General features: G+C 44.9%; 2 protein-coding genes across 2 annotated transcripts; both read left to right on the forward strand.

Moving 5' to 3' along the window:
* The first annotated feature begins 240 nt into the window (after positions 1-240).
* Positions 241-1,912, forward strand: LOC102712440 (extensin-like). Its single transcript, XM_006653324.3, has 2 exons — positions 241-1,473; positions 1,560-1,912. The coding sequence occupies exon 1, from the start codon at positions 312-314 to the stop codon at positions 1,428-1,430; it is 1,119 nt and encodes a 372-aa protein (XP_006653387.3). The 5' UTR covers positions 241-311; the 3' UTR covers positions 1,431-1,473; positions 1,560-1,912.
* An 8,934-nt stretch (positions 1,913-10,846) lies between these two features.
* On the forward strand, positions 10,847-11,823 carry LOC102706555 (extensin-1-like). Its single transcript, XM_006652214.3, has one exon. The coding sequence runs from the start codon at positions 10,856-10,858 to the stop codon at positions 11,519-11,521; it is 666 nt and encodes a 221-aa protein (XP_006652277.2). The 5' UTR covers positions 10,847-10,855; the 3' UTR covers positions 11,522-11,823.
* The last annotated feature ends 803 nt before the right edge of the window (positions 11,824-12,626 follow it).

Raw genomic sequence — 12,626 nt, forward strand, 5'->3', positions numbered from 1 at the left:
ACGGCCTGGACCAGTGGACACGACCCCCCAAGCGAGTGACCACCGGCGAAACCCCCCTCCCCTCCCCCACATGCACGCCAATCCCCTTCGCCTCACCACCACCACCGGGTGCCGCCCGGTCGCCCGCTATACCTCGCTCGGTGGTGTCACATGGCCCGCCTCCCCGCGCAAGGATCCAACACTTCGCCGTGTATATAAGCGGTGGCATGGGTAGAGCCTTCCTCACACACCGCGCCCCCGAGCTCGCTTGCCCGGGCGAAAGCTTTACACACAGAGGGGGGAGAGTGTGTAGTGCAGTGAGGTGAGTGAGAATGGGTGGCAAAGCCGCTCTCGTGATGGCCCTCGTGGCCATGAGCGTGGTTCTGGAGGCCACGGCGGACGCCGGCTACGGCGGCGGGTACACCCCGACGCCGAAGCCCGCCCCGAAGCCGGAGAAGCCGCCGCACAAGCCGCCGCACCACCACGACAAGCCGCCACCCAAGGAGCACAAGCCGCCGTCCGGCCACAAGCCCCCGGCCTACACTCCGCCCACCTACACCCCGACGCCCAAGCCGACTCCGACTCCACCGACGTACACGCCGACACCGCCAACGTACACCCCTACTCCCAAGCCGACTCCTCCCACATACACGCCCACTCCTAAGCCGACTCCTCCGACGTACACTCCCACTCCTCCTACCACATACCCCAAGCCGACGCCGCCAACCTACAAGCCAACGCCTCCTACATACCCCAAGCCGACGCCGCCAACCTACAAGCCATCGCCTCCTACATACCCCAAGCCGACGCCGCCAGCGTACCAGCCCCAGCCGAAGCCAACACCTCCTACGTACCCCAAGCCGACGCCGCCGGCGTACCAGCCGCACCCGAAGCCGACACCTACATACCCCAAGCCAACTCCTCCAACGTACCCTAAGCCTACTCCGCCAACCTACCCCAAGCCGACTCCTCCAGCGTACCCCAAGCCGACACCGCCAACGTACCAGCCGCACCCGAAGCCAACTCCTACGTACCCCAAGCCGACTCCTCCAACGTACCCCAAGCCGACGCCGCCAACGTACCAGCCGCACCCGAAGCCCACTCCATCGTACCCCAAGCCGACTCCGCCAGCCTACCCCAAGCCGACTCCTCCAGCGTACCCCAAGCCGACGCCGCCAACGTACCAGCCGCACCCGAAGCCCACTCCATCGTACCCCAAGCCGACTCCACCAACGTACCCCAAGCCGACTCCACCAGCGTACCCCAAGCCGACGCCGCCAGCGTACCAGCCGCATCCCAAGCCGAATCCTCCAGCCTACACTCCCACCCCGAAGCCCACGCCCACGCCGCCGACCTACACTCCGGCGCCGCCAACGTACACCCCGAAGCCGAACCCTCCCTACCACAAGCCGCCGCCGACCTACACCCCCGGCCCGCCGCCGCCGTACTAAGTTGCATTCCGCCGCCGCGCTCTCCGTCACGTTCCGAGCAGAGGTACGTATTTCATTTCTCGCGCGCTGTTTCAGATGATGAAACTTAAACCGAGCTCTTACAAAACGGTGCGTGTTGGTTGCGTGCAGAAGGTGACCGACCGATGGACCAAAGTGTTGTGCGAGAGGCCACAAGACGAGACGCGAGGGGGCTTCGATCCCTGAGTTGCTGCATGCATTGCCAACAAGCTGCTGCTGCTGCTGCGTCGTTTACCTATAGCTTAGGGCCAAAATATGTTGCGAGGAGAAATAATGCCTTGAGTTTCAGATTGCTCCAGTGCTCTCTCCCTTAGATGGTGTGATGTGATGTGTTGTGTTGGTCGACTTTGTACTGTTCGTCCGGTCTAGCCGTGTGGTCCGTGGTAATTTGTATGGTATTGTTGTGTTACGGTATAACCCCAAAAATAAACAGCGGAAATGGAAGTAAAACCTGTTTTCCTTAACGTGGTATTCATCTTCCAGCATTTCGTATCTCTGTACTTTTGCACGGTCCGACGACGAGTGATGTTTGCATGTCATAAAAGCCTATTAACTTCACTCGACGTAGCACTCTTTTAGACCAAATGATATGTTTTCTCATGTCATGATTATATTATAAAAATTTAAACAAATTGATAAAATAAATAAACTGATAAAATATATTAATGTGTGATATATTATGCATTAATCTATATATCCTATTAAAAACATGCCATTTGAACACGCAAAAACTGCTACCAGCTCGAGCGATAAACGCCACACACACTGCCACAGTGACATAGATTCACTTGGAACTTGGAAGACGATAAATACTTCCATCAGAAAGAGGCCACGGTGTGACATAGCATGACCATTGGTGACGACGGCAATATAAAAGTATGCAGTCGTCTGGTCACGTACGCAGGTGTGCAGCAGCCGTGAGCTGTCACGCGTTGCTACAGTCTTATCTCTCTCGCCGCCGCACAGGCCACAGCGGCCGCTCTGCACTCTGCAGGACGCCCATGCTGCATGCGGCTGTGGCATCGAAAGCCTTTTGCTCCAAAACTTCAGGACCAGCTCAGGATCATCAGGCTTGTTGCATCTCCATTTTCGACGCAAGCACACGCCTGCCCGATGGACTTTCGAGTGCAGCAAGAACTCAGATAAGACGTGCACGATGAACTTTTGGAGTGCAACAAAGAACGTATGTACAGAGTGTAAGCATGGTTTAGTGATTAAGTGGATCTTACTACAGTTCATATAGCCATGTTAAGGTGGTGTTTAGATCGAGAAAATTTTTGGGAGAAGTGTCACGTTAAATGTTTGATCGGATGTCGGAATCTTTTGAGCCTAATTAATCCGTTATTAGCACATGTTGGTTACTGTAGCACTTATGGCTAATCATGGGCTAATTAGGCCCAAAAGATTCGTCTCAAGATTTTCTTTCATAACTGTGCAATTAGTTTTTTGGTTTATCTATATTTAGTGCTTTATTTAGGTGTCCAAAAATTCGATGTGATGTTTTTAAAAAAATATTTTAGAAATTAAACAAGGCCTAAATAAGGAATATGATGAGCAGAGAGAAGCTGGGTGGTGGTGGTACCAGTAGTAAATTTTTTGGCAAGGTGTGTGAAAGCTGCGGTCACAGACTCACAGTGATGTCGACAAATGTGGAGTAATGAATTCGACGAAGCGAGAGAGAGCTTTACAAGGACATTGGTCGGTAGAATAAATTGGTGTTGCAGTAAAAGAAGCGCATAGAATAAACTGCGGTATGCAAGCTGAAATCAGCAAAACAGATCCTGGTCTTCCAAAGGCTCAACCGTTCAAGTGCTTTGTTGTGAAAAGCCGAAAAGGTAAGGTGAACAAATATTATAGCAGCACTAAAGAGGATAAAATCATATTACTCCAACAAGCAGTGCCCCTGTTAATTGTACAAATGGTAAGACAGATCGTGTTTTCACTTCTTAACAGGCTTTTACCCATGCATCCATTCTAGAATGTTTTATTTTTTATTAACTAGATTCATATAAATACTAATAAATTTAGATATATGTAAATAATATATATTAACCAATAGATAAATCTAAACATTTTTTTACGATATAGAACGAAAACGGAGAGAGCAGTACTTCTGTATACTATAACCCCCAACTCACATGGTACATTTCAAGAAAAACTATGACCATGGACATTATTGTCACACTTGAGATGGTTAATACTAATACTAGATAAAACTTGGGAACAGAAGCATTAGCATATTTTGTTCCATTAAGGAACTCTGTGGGACAGCCATTGCATATAAAACTCGTTTTCTATTACTCAACTTGATCATACGAATATAGTGCGGGGTTGTTGCGATTCTCTTCAGCTGTAATATTTTTTCACCGAACGAGGCATATACTACGGCGCACGACAGCACATGTTTGGGAGAGTGTCAGCAGACGATGTGATGGCTCCATGTATTTGGAAATCGCTTTGCCGATCTGAAAACTACTCAGATTTTCGCACAGTCGTAGTCGTGCACGACGCTGCATTTCTTTTCGGTTTTGCTCAGGCCTTATTTAGTTCACAAAATTTTTTTCTAAAAACATCACATCGAATTTTTAGACACCTAAATAAAGCATTAAGCATAAATGAACTAAAAAACTAATTGCACAGTTATGAAAGAAATCTTGAGACGAATCTTTTAAGCCTAATTAGCCCCTGATTAGTCATAAGTGCTACAGTAACCAACATGTGCTAATGACGGATTAATTAGGCTCAAAAGATTCGTCTCGCGGTTTCTAGGCTAGCCATGAAATTCGTTTTTTCATTCGTGTCCAAAAACCTCTTCCGACATCCGATCAAACATTTGACGTGACACTTCTCCTAAAAGTTTTCTCAATCTATACACCGGTTCGCTGCCTCTACCTCTAGTTCACACGAAACGGGTTATCTTTCATATATCCCCACATGGGTTTGTCGATGGATGTCAGGGATCCCTGGAATAAACTTCAGAAAAGGTGTATTTTGCGCCCCTTCCCCACCTCTTTCTTGACATGAAAAGGCACAAACAGGCAAAAGAAGATGGGAAAAAGAATGCACAGATACCAAAATCCAAAAATATTAAATGAAGTGACAATTTCTACGAGTATAGTGCTGTAGTCAGTAGGATGTGAGTTCAGTTGAAATACAAGGGCATTTTATTTAATTATTTTACAGTGAAATACACGTAACACATACCTATGGTGGTGTTCGGGACAAAGACTTATTTTTAAGTCCATTGTCCCATCGAATGTTTAGACATTTATTATAAATAGTAAACGTAGTCTATAAATAAAACCCATGCATAATCTTAGACTAATTTGCGAGACGAATCTAATAAACCTAATTAATCCATGGTTAGCCTATGTAATGCTATAGTGAACATGCTCTAATTATGGATTAATTAGGCTTAAAAATTCGTCTAGCGGATTAGCGCTCATTTATAAAATTATTTTTTATTAGTCTATGTTTAATACTTTAAATTAGTGTCTAAACATCTGAAGTGACATGGGGCTAAAAAGTTTAGCCCCATCTAAACAACCCCTATAGTACCACCCCATAGTACCAGATACTGAAAAATTATCGTACTAGAACGTATGTAAGCTTTGATTGTGGGAAGTTGCGTTACCATTGGGCAAGGGGAAGAGGACCTTGCGCCGGTGTGCGCGAGGACATGAGAATAACCTATAGGGCAGGTTTCAGTAATGGCGCTCTTAAGTCTTAACCGGCCTGAAAGTTCATCGACTCTTGCCTGGAATCCCAAAGACGGGTTACTACTTAAGTACAGAGGTAGGGTACGTAGTTTACTGGAGTAGTTACTACCTCATGAAGTTATCATCAGCCGTTGGGGCAAATGCAGAACAGCTGGCTGAGGGTATGATGCCGATCCCTTCGTCCAGAAAGGAAGGAAGAAAGCAAGAAAAACTATGGACAAGTACTATCATTGACATTGATTAAGAGCAGCGTGGAACTCAGCAGCATGGATCAGAAGGATCCAGAAAAGCCAAAACAACAAATGCTACGAGGCTCCACGTAACAACGACCACATTAGCCGTCTCTCCAACTTTCAGTACGAACAGGGCAGCAGCTTCGTTTACAACGCATTTTTGAGACCGTATGGGGTGCGTGCCCCTGTGAAGCGGTGAGCCGTGAACCCATTCCCCGTGACGCGCGAGAACACGAGCCGACGACGGCGACGAGCACGCACGCCATGGATTCCAGTCACCGGCGTCACGGCCACCACGCCGCTGATGATGATCGGTGATAATGCCCCCGCGTCGCAGGGGAGGATGAGCCATCGAGGCGGGGCCCATTGGCTTTGACCCGCGCAGCCGCGGGAGCAGCGGATCGTCCTTCGCGCGCATCCATCCATCCACTCGCATGCCGAACGAAACCGAACCACTGTCGCGGCGCCGTGCCGACACCGCGCGCGTGGTGGGTGGGTCTCTCATCCACATCCGGAGGCGCGAGAAGCAGCCGAGCAATGCGACGCCAGCGATCGACCGGGGGAGCACGGCGGGCGGGCGGCGATTAAAAAGGGTTTTCGCCGTGCTAACCACGGATAAAATTATGGGTGCGATGCGGAGAATGAACCAAGTTGATGAACGTGAACGAGATTAGGTAGGGTGGCGTCCTGGCCCGTGGCGCGCCCAGGCCCAATCAATCAAACTTGAGATGGGGCCGGAGGACGCTGCAGCTTGTCGAAGGTGCAAGGAGGCTTCCGTGGTTGGGGCTAGAGATGGTAACGGGGACCCACGATCCGAGATCCGATGGGTATTTACTTTATTAGTGTATGGATATGAGCTAAATATATTACATGTGGGTAAGTAATTAGGCAAATTATTTCACCCGATGGGTACGCGGGTATGGAAACATTTTTATGACCCATACTTGTTTACCCATGGGTAATAAATACCCGCAAGTTTAAATACATGTCATGACCTAATATTAAATTAGCCTAGCCTAATTAACCAAAACCATAGGTATTTAAACCATCCATACATTTTCCACCACACTGTATGAATGTGTGATGTCCTAAGTATCTAGCGTCTATGCAATATACTATATGGAAACCGTGATATTTAGATTGTTTTGAACTTTTACGGGTATATGGGTGACCCGACGGGTAAGGTTTACCCAAGCGGTATGGGTATGGAGAAATTTTCTTACCCGTGACGAATATGAATATTTTAATGATACAAAATTGTACTAGTGGATATAAGTATGAGATAGCAATACCCGATGGATACCCGTTGCCATCTCTAGTTGGGGGCTGAGGGGTCCTCATGGGCGGCCTCTTCCTCTGTCCTTCGCCTCTCTACTTGCAGCTAGCTCTTCCTGTCCCGGGTTATTTTTGGTTCGATTCGCCGACTCGATCTACTAATTTGATAATTTCGTTGTTTGTTTAGGTATCCTCATGTTCCTTGCATGCGTTCTAGGTTCATCCAGGGCAATCAAATCAATCATTGTCCCCGACAAGGCTAAAGATGGATGGGCGAGGGGGTGACGACGATGGATGGGCATGGGACTATCACCAGTGACTACGTGCAGCTCGGTGGTGTGGGTCAGCCCAGGCAGCGGCTAGCTTCTCTTTTCTTCGTGACTCGCGGCTGCAAATCAGGGGCGTGGTTGGGCGCCTCACCACTACCACGCCCTCGCGCCGAGAGACAGACAGAAGTCACAGAACGGACACATGTCGCGTCGCCCGCCTCCCGGTCTTGCACGGCCCGGCCCGGCTACGCAACATTAATCTCAATGTAGAGGTACACAAAAATGTACTCTTCGAATTGATCCCTTTTAATTAATCTCATGCTCTTGCTCCGGTAAAATGTAAAAAATGATAGCTCCGTGCTCGTATATGGACCATTATGGGTAAATTTTCTATGTTAAGGAATAAGGAATCAATCACGCAGGCTGTTCCAACGCTTTATTGGCAAACAAAAAAAATGGTTTCAGATCTCACTGTCATGAGAAGACTAGATCCACCTAAAGCACTGAGTGCACCTTTCAGATTGACCTTACCAGCGGATAACGCCGGCGATGCCGGTTTGGCCTAACCATCCTGCGCAGCTCACATGCCTCAAAGCATAGCCGCTTAATAATGCAGTTTTATCTTTTCGTGATGGACAATAAGAAACGATAAGGAAATTGTTTCTGCAGAAAACTAACCTGTATATGTGGCTAGCATCATGGCTCCTGGATCTTGAACTCATGTTATCAATGCCAGAATTGCTGTGAGCTTCGTCAGACCTCAGGTAAAGAACTTGCAAAGATATTGTCCGACACCAAGGCAGTAAACAGAAATTCAGAATTACGTTCTTACGGGCTTATTTGGTTTAGAGGAATTTTAATTTATAACAATAGAAAACGTAAAGAAATATGAATACATGCATACATTAATTCATAGTAACTTTTTAAAGAGCTATAAGTGAATGGAAAATTTCCTATATTTTTTTCTCTGCAACTTGTAACAAAGAAAAACTTTAGTTTTTTCCATACTCCATTTTTACCAACTGAATAACTTTCATAAGAATTTTTTAAAAAAAAGAAAATCCAAATCATTTATTGATTTTTCTCAAAGCGAGTAGACCCTAAAATAAAATGCAGACGACGTGATTTCATAAGGCAAGAGCCAACCAATCAAGACTGATAATAATTACATTCCAAAACTGCAGTACTGCAGAAGTCAAATGCAAAATTGCGCTGAATGCCAAACTATCACTTGGCGCACTTCTATCCTCTGCTTCTAGAGTCTACTCCTAGAACCGTTAGATTGATTTCTGCCAAACCGACGAAATTCTTGTGAGCTCTACTCTCTTGTGGAAAATTTCTTCAGTCCAAAGAAACGTCGTTGAAGCCCACTAGTATCTCTTGTGCACTGTGGTTCGGTCCAAAGACACCGCAGCCGCAGAGATCAACGCCCGTCCTTTAAGGTCCAAACTAGCCCATTAAAGTGTCAGTGCAACTATTCAGCTAATGACGAGAGGACACATCGACAGATCGGTCAGGATATTCCATGCTACTCTGTACTTGACTACTTTAGGTACAGATATATACAGCCGAAAGAGAAATACACTAGTAGGCACTTTGCTATCAGTTCTAATACTACATTTATTTTGTCTCAGATTATTTATCGGTTTTGTGTATGTGTTTTCTAAACAACTAAATAATATATTTTTTTAATAAAAAATTTATATATAAAAGTATATCGTCTTATCTTTGTAGAGTAGTTTTTTTAAATTTTGTATTAGTTAATTTTATCATTTGTACTATTAAATAGCTATTAAAAAATTAGATAATCTTTTATCCTTCATCAAGCAAAAGAGTACAATATAACGGATGATTTGAGTGTTTAACAATATATCTATAATATATACTCCCTCTATTTCATATTACAAGACCTTTTAGATTTGTCTAGATTCATCCATGTATTAATGTATATGGTTTGCATTAGCACACGTATAAATCTAGTCAAGACCAGAGAGTCTTATAATGTGGTACAGAGAGAATACTTTGTATCACTTCTTAATAGCACTACAAGTCATCTACTACTTCCGTCCCATAATAACCTTATTTTTCGTTTTTCCGTGTTTAACGTTTGACCATTCGTCTTATTTGAATTTTTTTGTGATTAATATTTTTATTGTTACTAGATGATAAAATATGAATAGTACTTTATACGTGGGTTTTTGTATAAAATTTTCAAATAAGACGAATGGTCAAACGTTGGATAAGGAAAAACGAAAAATAAGATTATTATGGGATGGAGGTAGTAAATGTATTTTGAATGGCACGTACATACCGTAGAATACATAATTCACCGTTACGTTTGAGTGTTATCAGCTGTTTTATGTTAAAAATACGTGTTATCAAGCTACTGAGAATATTTTTAATATGGGACTACTACTCTGAAATCGAAGTGCAGCCAGGCACTAAGGCCGAGTTTGAACTCGAAGTGCCAGCCTACCAACTGAATGTATAGGGATGTCTTCTTTTTTAGATGAAAATGTGTTTTTAGATGAAAAATAAAAGATTAACTTAGTCATTTAATGATATAAATAATGAAATTAACTATTATGAGTTGAAAAAAACTACTTTAGAAATATGATATGATGAAATTCTATATATACATGTTTTAAAACCATAACATTTAATAGTTTGGAAAACATGTGCACAAAGTCAAGAAATAATCTAGGGACAAGCCGGAAAAAGAATACCACATGACTACTTCAAATTAATGAACTCACAATTTTCCTAATGAAGGGGCAGATTAATTGCTAGTACAATATTAGCGCTACAGCATGTACCAATGGTTTGTCTTACTGTAAATGAATAGTGTCTCCATGAATCTCAACTCTTGAATGTGATTTTAGACAGCCCTAGAATGATTTTAGAGCAAGTTCAATGGTATAGCCAACTATTAGCTATAATTTATCTATAGTTAATCTAATAGCCAATTCATATAATAGTTATCTACAAAACATCAATACTTGGTTCCACATATCATATACACATTTTGTCCTAGAGACCGTGTATAGGTGGCTATAAATTAGTAGTCTACATCTCTTCTCTCTTCCCTCTTATCTCTTTAAAATATGCTTATAACTGGCTTACAGCCTGCTATTGTACCTGCTCAACAAGTTTAATAGTATAGCCAACTACTAGCTCCAATTCATCTATAGTCAATCTAATAGCCAATTCATACAATAGTTACCTACAAAACATCAATATATGGTCCCACATGTCATACACACATTTTGTCTTAGAGTCCGCGTGCAGCTGGCTACAAATTAGTAGCTCACATCTCTTCTCTCTCATCTTATCTCTTTAAAATATACTTAGAACTGGCTTATAGCCTGCTATTGTACCTGCTCTAAGCAGGTACAATAGCAGGCTATAAACCAGCTAAATGCTGATGTGGAAGAGAGAACAGATGAGAGAGATGGGAAGCTGGCTATAAGCTTATAACCAGCTCAAGCACAAGAACCAAGACAGCATATGAGACAGACATGTATGTTCTGCATTAAAGATGAAGAGCTAACCATTATATGAGTGGGCTATAAAAAGATTATAATAAATCTTATAGTCAACTTGTTGGCTATATTATTAGTCTTGCTCTAGGTTATCTTCACGCTAAAAGGTAAAAACTGCACTCGAACCGAATCGCAGGGTACCGGTCCAAAAGCGTGGAACTTGGGGCTAAAGTGTGGAACTTGGAGCCCCCTTGCCACACGGCCCAGTCGGCGCTCCAACATTTCTCCGGATAGCCCTCTCTCTACTCTCCAGCTCTCCAAACCCAAGATAATGGGTTTGGCAACATCGAACAAACTAGAGATTCAAACGTCCACTATAAAAAGGCGCCAAATGGAGGGGAGCTGGGAGCCAATCCAAGCGAGCCAAAGATGGCCGCCGCCACGAACCACATGGGCATTGCCCTCCTCGTCGCTCTTGCGGCGGCGCTCTCGTCTCACTGCACCGCCTCCTCCTTGCCTCACTATGCCTTCCCGCCAGTCGAGGCACCATCTGAGGCTCCGGCTCCCTACGCCGAGGCGCCATTGATGGAGCAGCATGGAGCTGGGCACGGGAAGCATCACCACCGTGAGCTGTCGCCGGCTGAACCGCCGTCCTACAACACGACGGAGCAGAAGCACCACGGCCACCACCACCGCCGCCGCCGCCACCATGAGCACCATGAGGCCCCACCGGCGCAGCCCCCGTCTCACCACCACACGCCGCCGCCGCCACCCCCAACTCATCACAACACTCCGCCGCCGGCTCACCCGTCGCCACCGCCCCCAGCTCACTACTCTCCGCCACCCCATCCGTCGCCGCCACCTGCTCACACCTCGCCGCCGCCCCCGGCTCACCACCTGCCGCCCCCGCCGCCGTCCCGCTACCCGCCGCATACTCCGCCTCCACCACAAAAGTATCCACCGCCAGCTCCCCATGGCAAAGCAGCACCGCCGCCACGTGGCCACAGGAAGTTCCCGCCGCCGTCTCCGCACTCGGTGAGTTTGGCAATGGCGCCCTCGCCATCTTATTTCAGTGCTGATCCACCATCTAATTAAGAGGTGGCTGATCGGCAGCACCTCTGCTCGGTGAGGCATAAGCTAGAATGGAGCATACCTTTGATGGAAGGGACCAGAGTAGCTAAGTAAACTCGAGGTTAAAACTTATAGGCAAATAATCAGTATGCCCAGGAGCAACTTTCCAAGGGCGTCCGTGCTTGCAACATTTTTATCTTCCATACTTTCAAAGAGATACAGATTGAAGTATGTAGTTCTTTTGAAATCATGAAATTGCTGTAATGTCGTTTCCTTGTTTTTACCAGTCCAAATATGAAATGCATGTTCTATGCACTGTGCTGGAATGCCTGTGACCGTGAACTGTGACACAGAAGCTTTTTTACCATCCTTATAAAAATATCTTAAGATATTAAATTTAGTACATCGAGGTACCAAAATTTTACACTAAAATTTTTGATATCTCAAGGTATTTTTCAAGGACGATAAAAAAGCCTCCTGAACAATGATTTAACCACATAAGTGGTCAAACTAAACGTTTTCACTTTTCATTTCTCTGAAAATGACATACTCTCTATGTTCTTTATTTGACACCTTGACTTTTATGTATATGTTTGACTATTTAACTTATTCGAAAAATTTATATATTAATTAATTAATTTTTTATTTGATTTATTACTAAATGGACTTTAAACATGACTTTTAATTTTGTATATTTACATACAAATTTTAAATATGACGAATGATCAAATATAGATTCAAAAGTTAACGACGTTACACGACGGAAGAAGTAACATTTACCACAACGCAAACATAGCCATCTGATGGTCTGAACTATTAGAAAACATTGATAATCCTTCACTATATGTATGCTATGTCATGTGGGGACACACCTACGTGCGTCAACGTCGAGCCCGCGACGTTAGGAGAGCCACGGCCCAGACGTCCACAGCAGAGGAAGGCAGAGCCGAGGATAGTAGCTAGTCTTGATTTTAGAAGAGTTATTTCCTAGTTTAGTTATTTCCAAATTAATAGTTTCCAAGTTTATGGTCTACGGCCTATTTATCTTGTACTTCGGATAACAATTAAATCAAGCAAGTTATCAATCTATCTCCCCTCTCTCTCAACCAAGCCTGCGGCAGGGGGAAAC

Source organism: Oryza brachyantha, chromosome 4 (genome assembly GCF_000231095.2).
Source record: "Oryza brachyantha chromosome 4, ObraRS2, whole genome shotgun sequence".
In the NCBI taxonomy this organism is placed as follows: domain Eukaryota; kingdom Viridiplantae; phylum Streptophyta; class Magnoliopsida; order Poales; family Poaceae; genus Oryza; species Oryza brachyantha.